Source organism: Heterobasidion irregulare (genome assembly GCF_000320585.1).
Source record: "Heterobasidion irregulare TC 32-1 unplaced genomic scaffold scaffold_02, whole genome shotgun sequence".
Classification (NCBI taxonomy): domain Eukaryota; kingdom Fungi; phylum Basidiomycota; class Agaricomycetes; order Russulales; family Bondarzewiaceae; genus Heterobasidion; species Heterobasidion irregulare.
The window spans coordinates 942,432-957,982 of record NW_009258198.1 but is presented as its reverse complement, the minus strand read 5'-3'; the positions used below and the strand labels follow the sequence as shown (position 1 = coordinate 957,982).

Genomic DNA, 15,551 nt, shown 5'->3' with positions numbered 1-15,551 from the left:
GGAACGGACGGAGAGCGCCGGCTCCCCGGACCGATAGACCTCCGACGACAAAAAATTCACACGGTTCCGAATGGAGTGCGAACTGCGGCGACGGGCGGAGGCAGCGCTCGCCGCTCGCCGTTACGCGCTTGCACCAAACCACCGCGAGGCATCTGCCATGCAACGTCTGCGTTTTCTTTTGTTCCTCCACGCACACGGCTAATGTTTATCTAGATACAGTCTAAATACGTGTCATGAGCCGGCCTTCATAACTGCTTTGACTTTGACCTCGATCACACTGCTTGGGATCACCGCCAACTGCCATTGCATTCCTCTGCATCTTTGCACGTCACTGAGCGCCTGTCTGCACTGCGCGTCACGACATCGTTCGATTTCGCATTCGTCGTTGTCATATATACATAGCCACGAAGGATAAGGCCGAGATGGATGCGCTCGGGAACCCCCTCATGCAGCGCGCACGCACCTTGGGCCATCGGTTCTTTCACCGTTTTGGAATGTGCGTCTTCGCAGCTTCTTCACTTTGTCGGTCGATCTCTTACTGGAATCCCCGAATTCGTGATGCGCCGAAGTCACTGCGCGACGCATCAAATTCGAGTCATTCTCATCTCTGCTATTGTCATTACATCCCTCTTTTATCCCGCCCTCGCTATATACTCCTCGTCTCAACCGCGCTTTCTAGCTCACTTCTCGTCTCAAATCCTTGACCCTTTCATTGCCGCGAATGCCATCTCAAGCTACTATGCACAGCATGATCTATGGAATGTCTGGTCCGGCCATGTCAACCTCCATGTCCGGGAGGACTCCGTCGCGCGCGCTCGGTGCGGCGTCGAGCAGACCTTGCGAGTCGAACGCGTCCTGATTCATAGCTCCGGTATCGAGGACACCGGTGCTCTTAACCACCAAATTCTTCTGTCGACACTGAACGTCGAGCGCCGGATCGGGCAGCAGCTAACTGCCCAGCACATTCCCTGTCTCAGGGGCCCGGACCGAAAATGTCTTGTCATAAGCCCGCTGGAATTCTGGCACCACGACGAGAAATTACTCATGTATGATCAAGACATCCTTGAAGTGCTCAATTTGTCAAATAATGTATCTATTGCTGGCGTGCCGATTCTGCCTCAGATGGTTCTGGCGGGACGTGAAATGGACGAATATTCGACGTCAAAAGTCAACTTCGCCATGTTCCTCGTTCTCACGTATTTCTTTCCGGAAACAGACTGTCTTGGCAATTCTGGTCATTTCGCTTGGCTGGAGACCTTGGAGAGTGCTGCGAAGGCGCATGCAGAGCTGATGACGGAGGCACAGGAGCCAAAACTCATCGCTCTCGAGGTCCGTGTTCATCCTCTCACACGTTGAGAGCCATATTTGATCTGAGTTTCCAGTACAAAACCAACCCATCTTCCTCATCTGGGTCTTCTCTCCTAACAAGTTTCCTCTATTTCGCATATCTTGTCTTCGCTGCCCTTTTCATGTCATCTATGCGAACAGGGCTTCCTGTACACAATCGTATCGGTCTCATTCTGACAGGCGTTGTCGAGCTGTTGGTAAGTACCATCACCAGTCTCAGCGTATGCGCTTTGGCCGGTTTCAAAGTCACAATGGTTCCCTGGTGCGTCGCTTTCCTCAAGGATGTGAAGTCCAACTAAGGGGGCTCCTGTTTGAAGGGAACTATTTCCTCTTGTTGTAATCTTCATTGGGTCCGAAAACATGTTCAGATTGGTACGCTCTTGTATTTCCAGTTTCGTCTTTTCAACTGATGCCGTGGTCCTCGTCAGGTGGAGGCTGTCGTCAGGACCTCGGTTGCCTTACCCGTCAAAGAACGCATCGCTGAAGGACTTAGCCGCGCTGGCACCTCCAATTCGCTCAAAGTGCTCACGTACAACATTATTCTAGGGGTCATCGCCTTCTTCTCCCACGGTGCCATACGTCAATTTTGCGCGTTCGCCATCGTCGTCCTTGTCGCACATTGGTTCCTGGTTCACACATTCTTCGTTGCAGTCCTGTCCATCGATCTGCAGCGTCTAGAGTTAGAAGAGCTATTACAGCAGGATGCGAGCTTGGCCCCCGCTGTTCCTGTGTCGGATACCAGACCGCCAAAGTCGCGGCCGAGCTCTGCATGGATGAATGTCATGGCTTCGGTTAGGGGCATGCTGCAAGGTCGGGCTGCAAAGAATGTCAGCCTGGTAGTAGTAAGTCCCATCTACACGCGTCTCTAGCACTACCTCATTTCTTCCGCGACTAGCTACTCGCGACGGCGGCGACTCTATATTTTACGACCTATCCTGCCGTGCGGACGAAGGAAGATCCACGGCTTCCCCTCAGTCGCGGCAGTGCGTTCTCGCGGCATAACAACACGCTTCAGGATGTGTCGCAGACAAATTCTCCTGCATGGCGTACATGGCGCATGCTCGGTGCAGCCGAAGATCCGCTCATTCATCTCCGCCTTGAATCACCTACCATTCTTATGTTTTACCCGGCCGACGCGAGTCAAACGTCCGCCCAGCAGCTGCGTCCTCCACTCACTTACCGGCATAGACTGACGACGTCACGAGTTTTACGAACCGTCACCTGGATGGTCCGTATCGTGATTCTACCAATCGCTGCTACAGTCGGCCTTTTATATGGTCTCTTGCTCTACCTCCTCAAGGATGCCGAGCGACTAGAGGCACAACGGAACCGCTCAGAGCCTGATATGAAAGATAAAGCGGAGGAAGACGCGGTGGAAGACACCATATCGTTTACAACATTACCGCGTGCGCTGTCTACAGATGTAGAGCTGATCGCGGCGAACAAGGATGGGAGTATGGTAGCCATGGTGGGTCTGGAAAACGAGATCGTGCTGTGGTTTTCGGACAAGCAATCCCATACGTCGATCGATGCGACGGATGTGCTCCTTGGCAGCGCAAGCACATCCAAAGCAGCATCTGCTATCACCGCTCTGGCGGTCAACGACACAGGGACATTCTGTGCAGTTGGGACCGGCGCGGGCGTCATTGCGCTCTGGGCGATCGGGAACGGAACAATTAGGTCACTGCCGAACCTCGTCTTGCAGACAACTTCGTCCGCGATCGTCGATCTCCAGTTTCTCAACACGTTCTCTTCGGGTACCATCACGCCTGGCCGTATCGGCTCTCTCGTGCCTCCGGAGACACCTGCGATCATCGCCGCATCCTATGAAAACGGCATGATCGCGAAATGGGACACGAGCTCGCCAGAGAGCCCGCTGAACATCCTCCCGTCGCGGCCGGGGCTTGTCATCTCCTCGTCGCTTCTTCGCCTCCCAGATACCGATCGACTTATCGCCGCGTTCCCGATGGGAGACGGGATGGTTGAGTTGTCCGAGATCACGTCTTCGGCAACACTGCTTCTGTGTGCAGACTGCCGCCTTCAAGCAGGCAATCCGGCGGACTATGTCACGAAGGTGTACGCGAGCTGTGTCAAATCGGGCGATACGCGACATCTGATCATCGGTGCTGCGACGCAGGCCGGTGTGGTATCGCTGTGGGACGGCGAGACGGGCGAGTGCATCTCTGTGCTCGACGATGTACATGGCCAGATCAACAATCTTCGCATTTGTCCGGTGTACTGTAAATCCTGCCCGCATTGTGGCGAGCTGCCAATGGACAGCTTCACCGTGTCGTTCTCGGTCGGCCACAACGTCGTTTTCTATCGCGTATATATGTCCACCGATACCCGCCGATGTACGTGCACGCACAATCAACCCCAGGTGCAGCCGTCCTGGAATACGGGACGAGGAAGGCGCTCGCGGAGCACCAGTTTCGCTTCAACCTCCAGCGGGCTCTCGCGCTCACGTCATTCGTCCATTTCGGAGAACCAGACACCAGATGCGCAGAAACCCGCCTATCCAATATCAGGACATGGCGTCCTCAAGCGCCGAGGATCAGAGAAGGACTTCCGACGGCATCTGGATGCTCTTCCGGTCTCCTTCGACAACGAGGAGGGCGAGATGGCCGTGGGGCCGCTGGACGTGTCGCCGTTGGGCGGGTCATCGCTGTCGAAGTTGAGAGATCTGGTGGTGGTGAGAACGGCGGACGCGACGTTTGAGAGGGGGAGCTGGGATGTGGTGGACGATCGCATTGTGGGCGTGCGCAGGAAGCCAAGGATGTCAACCACAAGAGGAGGGTCTGGGCGGTCGCACCTACCTCAAGATACCCACAGGGGCCTTAGCGCCTCGGCCTTAGAACGATGGGAAGTATGGACGTTCGACCCTTCGACGACGGGCTTCCACGTCTCTCCTCTCGCGGCCTTGGAGCATCGCGACCACGACCACGACCGCTCAAGTACGACGGTGACGCCTTCGACATCGCATATGCCAAGCCGGCGGCCTTCGTTCTCGTCTGACCGTTCGAGTCGCGCCCGCGACACTATACCGCGGCTGCCGTTCACACGTGTATCGCCGTTCGTGAGCGGATATTCGTATTGCTTGGCTGGGTTCGGCAACACCGTGGGCCTGTTGTCCATTGCGCCGTGCAGTAATCTAGAGCGCACCTTGTCTATGCGATTGGCGAGCAAATTGACCGAGAAGGACCGAGCATGAAACGGCTTTTTCTCTTTCTTTTTCCTCTTTGTTCCATTCGTTCATCACTGGCTTGTCTCTATCTCTTATCATTTCTCTGGTAGCTTGTATAATTTACGATTGGACGCTCTAGTCATGGGTGCTGGTTTGGGTGTATAGACATGGTGCATGACCTCACAGCTGTGAACGACCTGTGTGTGAATCTGACGAGTCTGGCTTCGCCGCTCATCAGATGAGCCGGATGTGTTAGCTGTATCTGATTGATTTGGCGTCTCTGGGCGCCGTGAAGAACAAGATGGAGGAGATGGGGCGGCTCACGTGGTGGTGAATCGTCTGGCCACGGCGGCCGCTTGGCATCGCTGAGGGCCACCTTCAAGCCTTCAGCACTTCACTGTGCGCCCATCACCGCGCCCTCCTTTCCTTCCCTCCATTTTTTTGTCTTTTGCTTGCGTGCCCCTATAGATGTCGAAGACACGACGGATAACACATTGCGGTTACTCATCTGCACGATCTCGCAACAGGGCTGCCTCTGAACGCGTGCTGGTCTTTCCCGGCGCCCCCCTTCTCCCTACAGAGCTGATCTATGAGATCACGACGCTCGCCCTTAGCGACTACCTCACAGACTTATTTATTTCTCCACATAGCATTTTGGAGTGGGATGGGATCACCGTCCTACTGCAGTCCACGTCTCAGATCAGGTCGTGCACCATGAAACTCCTGGGCTTTCTGGACAAGGAGACGTTTATTAATGATAAGGACAGGTCTGTCTCCACTATATCGCTGCGCTCCCGGCCCTACAATTCTGCTCTTATGTACAGAGTTTCTCGGATGGCCAATTATTTTCCCGTATTATCTCCACTTCGCCAACTGTCTAGGCTCGCATACTGTACACCGCAAGCAGCCTTTACACCTCCGAAACCGAAATTCCTTGACGATCGTGCAATTCGACGACCTATCACCCGCTTCCCTCGCATGGCCGGCTTCGTCCTTCAGAACTTTGCGCGCACACAGGTTTTCGTGAAGCGCGGCATGCGCTGCATACGCATCCGCGAGGCTACATATGTCCTCGAGCAACTGCGTACATTCCGCGATGACTATATGGCCGTGCACGCTGTTGTTCGCGGCGCGCTGCTCGGTCGTGTGGTGGAGCAGCTTGTTGAGCGGCTTGGGGTATGGCAAAGAAGTGAGATGAGGCTGCGTCATGCCTACTCGGATTACTGATACAGCTTCTTCCAGTGCTTGCGATCGAGCTTACTGTTCGCCCGTTCTTCCAACAGATCAGTTTCATCGAGGAACTGCGTCATATGCTTGATCTCGCTCAGGTATGTTCTTCCTTATATCAGCTTATTCTATCTCAATTTTTTTTGCATCGTTCAATCTTACTTTATTGTACATATTCCAGCCTATTCCCCCTCACATGCTAGCGACTACCGTACCGTTTCCGCCACAGTCACAGATCCCTGCGTACGTGCGTATCCACGAAATGCTCTCCACTTTCTTCGAGGTAGAGCGGAAACAGCTGCCCTCCGTCACGAAAGAGGAGCTTGGGCGCGTATGGTTCTTCACCACCCTCCGCTACCTGCGTAGTGGTCCCTCTGGCGAATTCGGGGCCCTCCTTTCGAAACTTTTGCGATGCTGCATCAGGCCATTGTTTTCCCCGGACGACAGGGCGTTGTATTTCGATGAGAATTTTGACTTCGAGCAAGATGGTCTGTACGGGCATTTTATTTCGGACTAAACTGTCGCGTCAAGTCTTGATCATGTTGTATTTCTTCTTCTTGTGTGAGGGGGACGGCTCCTCTCGATTACATTCTGCCTATTTTTTTAATCTTTGCACTATGCAAGTCTAGTTGTTCATGACACTTGGCTGGGCGAACGTTTCATGCATTAGCGCTGCCTTGTTTTTTCTTTCTTTCTATTAGTACTTACCGCCCGCAACCCCGAAAAAACTGGAACGTGAGGATGATTAGTTTATGTTTCAAACTTCTGAAGGACGCTTTGCTAATAATACATAACCTTTAGCGCGCGGCTTCACGCAATGCTCACCCATTCTGCTCAAGTATACGTGAAGTGCAAATATAACAGCAATTCGCGACTGACAGTCCTTGCAGTGGTATCATCGTGCTCAATGGTGAATGCTCGAAGGAGAAAATCTTCATGCGGGACGACTGGATGATTACAGCAGATAATACAATGGTGAACATAGGTAAACCACATGGGCTTACTCTGTTTCGAAGTGCCATGTTTCGTCCTCTCGTGTGTTCCAATCTTGGGGAGAGGTGATCAATAACCACAAAGGATGTTGGCCACAAATGTGGCAAACAAACGGCGGACGTCTTTTAAAGTTTGCTGGTCGGGCCTCCACTCCACTCCAAGTTGCTACTTAGGCCGGGACGATCTGCCACCACTGTTCGTCATCCTCCTTCCTCGCCCCTCTCTGCCGCGTCGCTGTTCGAGCTGAACGTCCACGTCTAAAGCAAAGCCAAAATGTCAGTCGCGGGCATCCTCCTTGCTGCCAAAATCGCCTCCGTCGCGACTTCTTTGATCATTTCGGGTGCGTCGACGGCGCTCATGGCGCGCAAAAAGAGGAACGTCGCCTTTCCCTTGGAGCTCCTACCGAAAGTTGCTGGGCTCGTGGTCGGCGAATTCCTCTTTGACCTCGTTCTCCTCCCGGAGCTCGCGAAGGATTGGGACGCGATCATGACGCTGCTCAATGCGTCCAAGGAGTTTCGTCGCAACACACTCGACATCCTGTGCGCCCTGTACGGCTTGCACGCCGCAGGCGCTGGAAGAACACAGTGGGTGCTCATTTGCCACCTAGATAACGCGCGCGGCTCACCGCTCACCTCGCTTCCAGAGCGGTCGTGAAGTACAAGGAGACGAAGCCCATCTTCCGCCACCTGTCGAGCGTCGCGCACGACACCCCTGCCGCGTTCGGGAAGCTGTCCGCGGAGCTCTTCCGCCGTCCTTCCGCCCCCGTCGTGAAGCTGTGGCTATCCGTGCTCGGCTGCATCGCAGAGGAGAACTCGTTCTTCAAGAGCTCACAGAACTCGTTCATCGCCATTATCACGGGCACGCGCGTCAAGCAGATGCGCAAGGAGTACAACTTGGTTCCGAAGGAGATGCGGGGACAAGTGCTCGGGCTGTTCATGCGGCACGTCAACATGCGACACGCTGCGTGGCTGAGGCGTGAGTGTTCTAGATCTGGTTTTTGAGAATTCTTTTGCTTTGAGGTTCGTCCATGATCACGGTTGCTGACTCGCGCTTTTTGTTACAGTCAAGGCTGTCCACACCGCGATTGATCGCGTCAGCCTATTCTGCAAGAATTTCAGTAAAGCCGGCCTCAAGTCCAAGTGGGAGGTGAGCAAACACATCCACCCAGCCCGCTTTCCCTCTCTCCCTCTCTCCCACGCTTACAACTTACCGCGCTCTTCCTTGTACCCAGAATCTCCCTTTCGGCCTCGGCCAGCGCATCAAGACCAGAACCGACCTCACCAAGCGCTCCAGCGCGGTCCGTGCTCTCGTCGCGCACATCACCGGCATCCCCGAGCATGACCTCCCCGAGCTCAAGCTGAAGGAGGTCGCCACGGCGTGCATCCTGACCGGCCTCCGCGAGGTGCTCTCGACGCTCACCGCCCTCGAGAGCAGCTCCGGAGACGCAGACCTCGGCGCGAAGAACTGCCAGTACGCGCGGAACTACCTTGCCATTCATTTCACGGAGAATGAGAGGGAAGTGTACATGCCCGGTCAGGTGAAGTTTTGGGACAAGGTCCTGAAGCTGGTGGGCATGGCTTAAAGGACGAGGCCAGGGTTTCGCGAGTCTGTGTCTGACTTACTCCATCTGAATTGTCCATTGCCGGTCTTTCCTCACGTATTATCATCGTGTTCGTCTAATATGATGTCTGTAATATGTTCCGGTGCTACAGTGGCCTTTAATATTTAATGATTATATTGTTTTGTTTTGGCCCTTGCCATCATGATAAGGTTATCACAGAAATGCGCTTGTGGGTCCGTGTAGACCATGAATTTTATGTCACTCGAGCAGAGGTACTCGGCAATGGACTGCGCGAGAGGATTTTACGTTTTCGCGGCATCAATGTTTTGACTAGTATACATTGCCCTGACAAATAAGTAATTGACAGAAAGCGTAAAAACAAACCTGTGAGTAATACGGTCGTATCGTATCGTAATTGCATTGGTTGGATGAATGGATGGGGAGGATGGTGCTTGCATGGGTAAAGGGTAAATCAGAAAGAAAAACAACGACAACCAGATCGTGACAAACCAGAACAGCGACGACTATAATTGTGTATATGGGGAGATAATGTAAGAAAGAAGTGTGGGAGGACATGAAGGATCCACGGCAGGGGCAGAATATGTCCATGTAGAGACCGACACTCGCCACTCTGCCACCCGCCACACCACATATATTTTCAAGCTCTCGTGTGATCAGCGACCAGCCACGGCCGTACGTGACGACGCTCGTCTGGAGGCGTAATCGATCGACACGGGCAGGGAGACAAAGAAGACGCCAACGACGATCACGGCTTGCGGAACTCGCAAAGCACAGTGTAGATTGTGTTGAACGCCGTGTAGATCTCTTCTCGGACCTAGTCGTGGTAAGTAAGACGTCAGCAACTGTTTAAGGCCAGATGCATAACATCAAAGGGGTCAAGGTGGGCAAACTTGGCCAAAAGCTCAAGAACTCATACAATGCGGGGAACGCCAATAGAATGTGAGTAAAAAACAAGCGTTCACCTTTGCACCAGTCAACACGATCTTGCCTGATACAAAGATCAGGAGCACGACCTTCGGCTTGATCATGCGATAGATGAGACCAGGGAAGAGCTGCAGGAGTTTTGTCAAAACCATGCAACAACACAGCGCGAGAATGACGTACCTCTGGCTCATAACTGCTAAACTGTCCGTGACTGTACGCAAGACCCTCTAAACGGATCGGGAATTTGACGTCACAGCTGCCGACAATATTCTGTATCTTAAACTCGGAAAACTTGGCGTCGAAGCCGAGTTTCTGCACGATGCGAGCGTACTTCCGAGACGCGAGACGCGAGTCGTCTTCAGACTTCGCACCCGTGACGACCATCTTGCCCGATGCGAAGATGAGCGCAGTCGTCTTCGGGTCGCGAATGCGCATGATGACGGCTGCGAAACGCTAAAACGTGGAAGCAAGCAGGGTAGCATTCTCGCTTATACATCCCCACCGCCAACGCGAGTGGGCAGAATATATCAGGAGAATGGAATGTGTACCAACCTTGGGATTGTACTCGGCGTTCCGAGCGTGCAGTGCAATCGTCTTGAGGTCAAGGCGGCAGTCAAGATTGACTGTTGCCACAATGTTCTGAAGGGTGGGCACGATACCCTCAACAGCGGTGATGTGCTGCTGCTCGAGGGTGAGAGGTACGGGAGTAGCGGGGACGACAGCGCTCGGGGTCGATGGACCTGCGAGGGCATTGCCGTTTGGTAGATGTGAGGGAGACGCAACTATGGGCGGAGATTGGGAGTGCGTTTTCGAAGGGATTTGTGGCGCAGTGAGTGCTGCTTGAAACGTAGTGGCAGGCGTGACTGGACCTGGACCTGGCAGAGCGAGCGATGGTCCCGCCAAGTAAGGATTAGGCCCTGTAGGGAGAGCAAGGCCGTGAGCAGACGCGTGCTGCTGCTGCTGGGCCTGCTGCTGTTGCTGTTGCTGTTGTTGCTGCTGCTGAGCGTACTGCTGAGGCTGGTACTGAGAACGGCCACCAAAGGTGACTTGACGCGCAGGCAAGGCAAAGGATGACATGATAGATAGATTCGTTTATGGAGGATGCTAGCAGAGAACAAGCACGGCAGATGAGGATTTTTGAGCGTGAGAAAAAAAGCTGTGGCGCGGGGGAGGGAGAAAGGATGCCAGAGCGCGGCGAGGGTTCTCTTTATATACCCTCTCAATTGAAACTCCGCTTATCATACCACGTTCAAACCTTATTCCTCTCTTGATTCGCCATCATTTCTGTGATTTCCCCTTACCTCCCCTTGCCCGTCGTCCTCACTGTTCCCATCATCGTCGACGCTGCATGTAGATCCTATAGCTATCTGGTGAGTCGCTCATGGTCCATGAATTCATGCTCGACGATCTCTCTGGATGCTCGCCGTCAAGATGGTCGAGTCATGTCCGACCAGCGCAAGCGCCAAGCGGCGTCCGGCTATCGCTCCTCGCAATTTTCTGAACCGGCCGTATTCCAATCGATGTCTCAGCTTCCTTCCTTTTGCTCTGAACCGCCACTCTCGTCCGCTCGACATCCGCGCCTGCGCTTCCAACCCGGAGCTTTGCACTCCGCTCGCCGGCGCTTCCCCAATTGGCCAATCATTCTTCCCATCAATCACTCTTCCTTCCCTTCTTGGTGCTTGCATTGTCCGCCACTTCCCCTCGTCTTCCGTAGCACACGCCGGATGAACGAGCGTGGTCCAACGCGCGCCTACAACTGCCTTCCATTCTCGTGCGGCTACTGAGGACTATCAATAGAAGTTTCTAGAAAGTCGTCGAACGCGGCTTTGAGGCGCTAGCGCTATGGCAACACTGTGCCTGCGAGCTCATCGATACTTTCCATCTCTCTGCTCCGTCGTTTGGATACATGGCCGATGTGTTTGTGACTTACCATCCTCTGTACCTTAAGCGTGCTCAACCTCCACACGGATGTAGCTGTGTATGTACTATTTTGTCTACATGGGATCCATTTGATACTTTAAGTCACAGTAGATCCATGAGTGACAATATTAACACAGCCAAATATAGACCAGTATGATGAGATGTTCAGGAGGTCTGTGGATTGATATGCATGCTGCGCTATATTTTTGCACAACTACGGTTCGATCCTAAGCATATCAACATCCAGCACTGAACAAGGCGTGCCACAAAAACGGAATAGAGCAGGCTAGACCAAAGTTTGATGTGAACACGAACATGTTGAACGATACTTTGAGGACCCAGTTATGTTCAATCGTCGGATTGAAACACGCGACACTCTGGTTTCTAATGATAGAGATAGGGGAAGCGGTGCAATGGACACGGGTAAGACGGATTCGAAGATACCTGAAGGCTGTTCTCGAGTAAAACATTTAAACAAAGCAAATGCTATGAGTACGAAGGAGCATCACGGATATGCAGCGGCGTCCTTGGGTTATGGTAAAGCGGAATATCATTAGATACCCATCAGCAAAGTTCAAATCAAACGCCTACGGCACTTCAATGAGAGCTCTCCGGGTCCATCAGCCGTAGCCTCATCGGAACTGTCAAAGCAAGGATCTCACAAACGCTGCGCATATATAGACAGATAGATGCGGAGAACGAGCAGGAACGAGCCTATACATAGCTAGTGGCAGATATCAGATGTGCGGGGAGCAAGGGGAGGTCGACATCGCACAGCTGTCGAGTCGAATGGGTGCGACGTAAAGAGCAGAGCAGTCGGCTGCAGTCTGAGACGGTAGCGAAACGTCCTCTGAGAAGATAGGCCAAATATTCCCTGCAAACTTTCGAGATGTGGTCCAAAGTCGAGTAAGACGCACTGACGCAGTGGGAGACCGGCCAAAGCTCGGCGAGAGTGGCGCTCGTTCCCAAAAGGGAAATAGCTGCGGCCACACTGCCTCGCGTCGGCAGCACCAAACTCGACAAGCCTCTCGCCATTTCTTCACTTCCCTCTCTTTCTCTCCCTTTCCACGTACATTCAGCAATTAGATATGGCGACAGGATTCGGCTCAGAGATTGTCTCCGTTGTAAACAAACTCCAAGATGTATTCACCTCCATCGGCTCTAGCGCCGCGTCGATAGACCTCCCACAGATATGCGTGTTGGGCAGTCAGAGCAGTGGGAAGAGTAGTGTGCTCGAGGTGCGTCGTTTTGTGCGGGGCGGCGTATTTGCACTTACTCTTTGCGTGCTCTGCAGAACATTGTTGGTAGAGATTTCTTGCCCCGAGGAACGGGTATCGTGACCCGACGGCCCTTGGTACGTACACACCAATAATTGCCTGCTGTAGTACTGCGTCATCCAACGATTTTCACCTAGGTACTTCAACTTATCCACAGACCTGCTACCTCACCAGCCCCCAACGGCGACGCAGGTCAGTTCCACCTCGGCGTTCCTGATGGGATTCACTATTGATCATATAGACACAGTCAAAGTTTCCAAGGAAGCGAACGGGGCTGACCCGAACGCCAACGAGAACGAATGGGGCGAGTTCCTGCATCTCCCAGGCGAGAAGTTCTACGACTTCAACAAGGTTCGCGCTGAGATCGTTCGCGACACCGAGGCCAAGACGGGCCGCAACGCTGGCATCTCCCCGCTCCCCATCAATCTCCGCATCTACTCTCCCAACGTGCTCACGCTCACGCTTGTCGATCTCCCGGGGCTCACTAAGGTGCCTGTTGGCGACCAGCCGAAAGATATCGAACGACAGATCCGTGATATGTTGTTCAAGTACATCTCGAAACCTGGATGTATCATACTTGCTGTTACTGCCGCAAACCAGGACTTGGCCAACTCGGATGGGCTGAAGATGGCGCGGGAGGTGGACCCTGAGGGGACGCGGACAATCGGTGTTCTCACGAAGGTCGATTTGATGTGCGTGCTCATTCTGTCTCCCTTAAGGCCCGTAGCTGTCCCCGAATAGTGCTGATAGTGATGCTGTGCTTTCAGGGACGTAGGCACAGACGTGGTGGATATCCTCGCTGGTCGCGTCATCCCGTTGCGGTTGGGCTACGTGCCCGTTGTCAACCGTGGACAGCGCGATATTGAGACATCCAAGTCAATTGTGTTGGCGCTGGACAACGAGCGCCAGTTCTTCGAAAACCATGCATCTTACAAGGGGAAGGCGCAGTTCTGTGGCACGCCGTTCCTCGCGCGCAAGCTCAACATGGTGCGTCGATTATAAGATGCTACATGAGAAGACCCATCGAATATCCCAAAAAATTAGATCTTGATGCACCATATCCGAGCAACGCTCCCCGACATCAAGCAACGGATCTCGTTCCAGCTGCAGAAGAATCAAGCGGAGCTGCAGCAGCTCGGCGGCACCTTCGGCGAGAACAACTCGTCGAGCATCGTGCTGAACGTCATCACCGAGTTTACGTCCGAGTTCCGCACCGTCATCGACGGAAACACGAACGATCTGTCGCTGAACGAGCTCAGTGGAGGAGCGCGTATCAGCTTCGTGTTCCATGAACTGTTCAATAACGGTATCAAGACCATTGATCCGTTCGACCAGGTGAAGGACGGCGACATTCGGACGATATTGTACAACTCTTCGGTGTGTTGTTGCGTTTTTCACGTGGTGTATATATCACTGACCTTGTGTGTAGGGTTCGACGCCGGCCGTGTTTGTTGGGACTACTGCGTTTGAGGTCATCGTGAAGCAGCAGATCAAGCGCCTCGAAGAACCATCCCTCAAGTGTTGTCAGCTGGTTTACGACGAGCTTATTCGCATCTTAGGCCAGCTTCTTGCCAAAGTCGTACGTCCGCAATATTTCGTATTCCCTGCAATAGTCAACATTAAACTGTGTCCCATGCAGCAAGCGTTCAGACGGTATCCCGCGCTGCGCGAAAGGTTCAATAGCGTTGTGGTCAACTTCTTCAAGACATCTATGACGCCCACGACCAAGCTTGTCGCCGACATGGTTGCGATGCAGGCATGCTACGTCAACACGACTCACCCTGACTTCCTCAACGGCCACAAGGCGATGGCGATCGTCACCGACCGCCTGAACGCGAGCAAGCCGCCGCCACCAAGCGCGGACCCGAAATCGGGCAAGCTGGCGCCCGGGCAGATCAATAACAACAAGGATCTGGAGGTCGACATCAAGAAGGAGGAGCCGAGCTTCTTCGGGAGCTTCTTCAGCGCGGCGAAGGGAGCGCAGAAAAAGAAGGGTCCACAGCCGATGGAGTCGGTGCGTGTCTCTTCTTTTTCCATGGTTCCATCGTTCTTTTTGGCATCCTTGTGAGGGCATGACGAGGAATATGTAGCTGACGCTTTGGATGTATATGGCAGTCACGCCCCGGCACTCCCACTACTCCTACGAGAATGGAGGCGGTGCGTGCTCATTCCATTGCGTCAGCTCAACCCATCGGTTGTTTCTTCCGTTTTCTTTCGAGGATCTCTATCTGTATGCCTGCGATTGCATAGCTGATGCATGATGTTATGCACTAGCCCCCATCCGTCATCCGTCCCCAGGCCGCTCTCAATGAACGTGAAACAATAGAGACGGAGGTCATCAGTGCGTGATTCATTCATTCTATCCTATGTTTTCAGATCCAACTCACGCGTCGTGATACAGAACTGCTCATCCACTCATACTTTAATATCGTCAAGCGCGAGATGATTGATATGATCCCAAAGGCCATTACGCTGACGCTCGTGAACCATTCTAAAGAGAATTTGCAGCGCGAGCTGCTCCAAGAGCTCTATAAGCCTGAGGTCCTTGACGACCTGTTGAAAGAGAGCGAGTTTGTTGTGAACAGGCGGAAGGAATTGGTGGCCACCGTCCAGGCATTGAACAAGGCCGAGGAGTACGTTTTTCTCACATTCTTTCTCTGATGAGTTATGAGCATACGGCTGACTTGTGACTTTTTTGTTGCGTGCAGGATCGTCTCAGGAGTCTGATATATGTCTTGTCAGAATAAGCTGGGAGTCTCTTCCTTGAGTTTGGCGACTTCTTCTTTTGTGCTTTCTACTTCCTGGAGTTGTGACAGTTCTTTTCCCTGCGTGTATGTTCTCCTGTTCGATATTACTCTATATAATACCCGAGCTACGTTCTTCTCTGCGAAGCAAACTGTTGAGGCCTTCAATTTCATGAGAAATTGCGTATTTACGGCACGTGATCTGCTTTGTGTTTTTGCCGGTTCTCATGCACTGTAATGGGGTATTCATGATTGTCTGAAACCCCCACAGACGGGTCTCCGAACATCTTGGAATTAACCTACGCCTCAACTGGATTTATGAAACATAATTCTCCGGAACTCGAATCACGGTT

General features: G+C 53.1%; 5 protein-coding genes across 5 annotated transcripts; 4 read left to right on the top strand and 1 right to left on the bottom strand.

Annotated features, from left to right (window-relative positions):
• Positions 1–422: 422 nt before the first annotated feature.
• On the top strand, positions 423–4,558 carry HETIRDRAFT_310183 (uncharacterized protein; the record flags this gene model as incomplete). Its single annotated transcript, XM_009543931.1, has 6 exons — positions 423–496; positions 570–1,329; positions 1,383–1,609; positions 1,665–1,719; positions 1,776–2,189; positions 2,243–4,558. The coding sequence occupies 6 exons, from the start codon at positions 423–425 to the stop codon at positions 4,556–4,558; spliced, it is 3,846 nt and encodes a 1,281-aa protein (XP_009542226.1).
• Positions 4,559–4,910: 352 nt separating this feature from the next.
• HETIRDRAFT_457302 (uncharacterized protein) lies at positions 4,911–6,398 on the top strand. The gene is made up of 4 exons (XM_009543930.1): positions 4,911–5,298; positions 5,356–5,720; positions 5,774–5,859; positions 5,940–6,398. The coding sequence occupies exons 1-4, from the start codon at positions 5,000–5,002 to the stop codon at positions 6,273–6,275; spliced, it is 1,086 nt and encodes a 361-aa protein (XP_009542225.1). The 5' UTR covers positions 4,911–4,999; the 3' UTR covers positions 6,276–6,398.
• Positions 6,399–7,024: 626 nt separating this feature from the next.
• Positions 7,025–8,333, top strand: HETIRDRAFT_448481 (uncharacterized protein; the record flags this gene model as incomplete). The annotated part of the gene is made up of 4 exons (XM_009543929.1): positions 7,025–7,335; positions 7,395–7,726; positions 7,815–7,897; positions 7,983–8,333. 4 exons carry the CDS (start codon positions 7,025–7,027, stop codon positions 8,331–8,333), a joined length of 1,077 nt encoding a protein of 358 aa, XP_009542224.1.
• Positions 8,334–9,078: 745 nt separating this feature from the next.
• On the bottom strand, positions 9,079–9,947 carry HETIRDRAFT_242765 (uncharacterized protein; the record flags this gene model as incomplete). The annotated part of the gene is made up of 4 exons (XM_009543928.2): positions 9,079–9,147; positions 9,296–9,385; positions 9,438–9,710; positions 9,810–9,947. Coding segments are annotated over 4 exons (570 nt in total), but the record flags the coding sequence as incomplete, so codon positions are not given.
• Positions 9,948–12,243: 2,296 nt separating this feature from the next.
• On the top strand, positions 12,244–15,342 carry HETIRDRAFT_438239 (uncharacterized protein). The gene is made up of 12 exons (XM_009543927.1): positions 12,244–12,415; positions 12,472–12,531; positions 12,592–12,646; positions 12,702–13,146; positions 13,222–13,441; positions 13,499–13,831; positions 13,884–14,033; positions 14,094–14,468; positions 14,570–14,611; positions 14,729–14,795; positions 14,856–15,087; positions 15,163–15,342. The coding sequence occupies exons 1-12, from the start codon at positions 12,266–12,268 to the stop codon at positions 15,179–15,181; spliced, it is 2,148 nt and encodes a 715-aa protein (XP_009542222.1). The 5' UTR covers positions 12,244–12,265; the 3' UTR covers positions 15,182–15,342.
• The last annotated feature ends 209 nt before the right edge of the window (positions 15,343–15,551 follow it).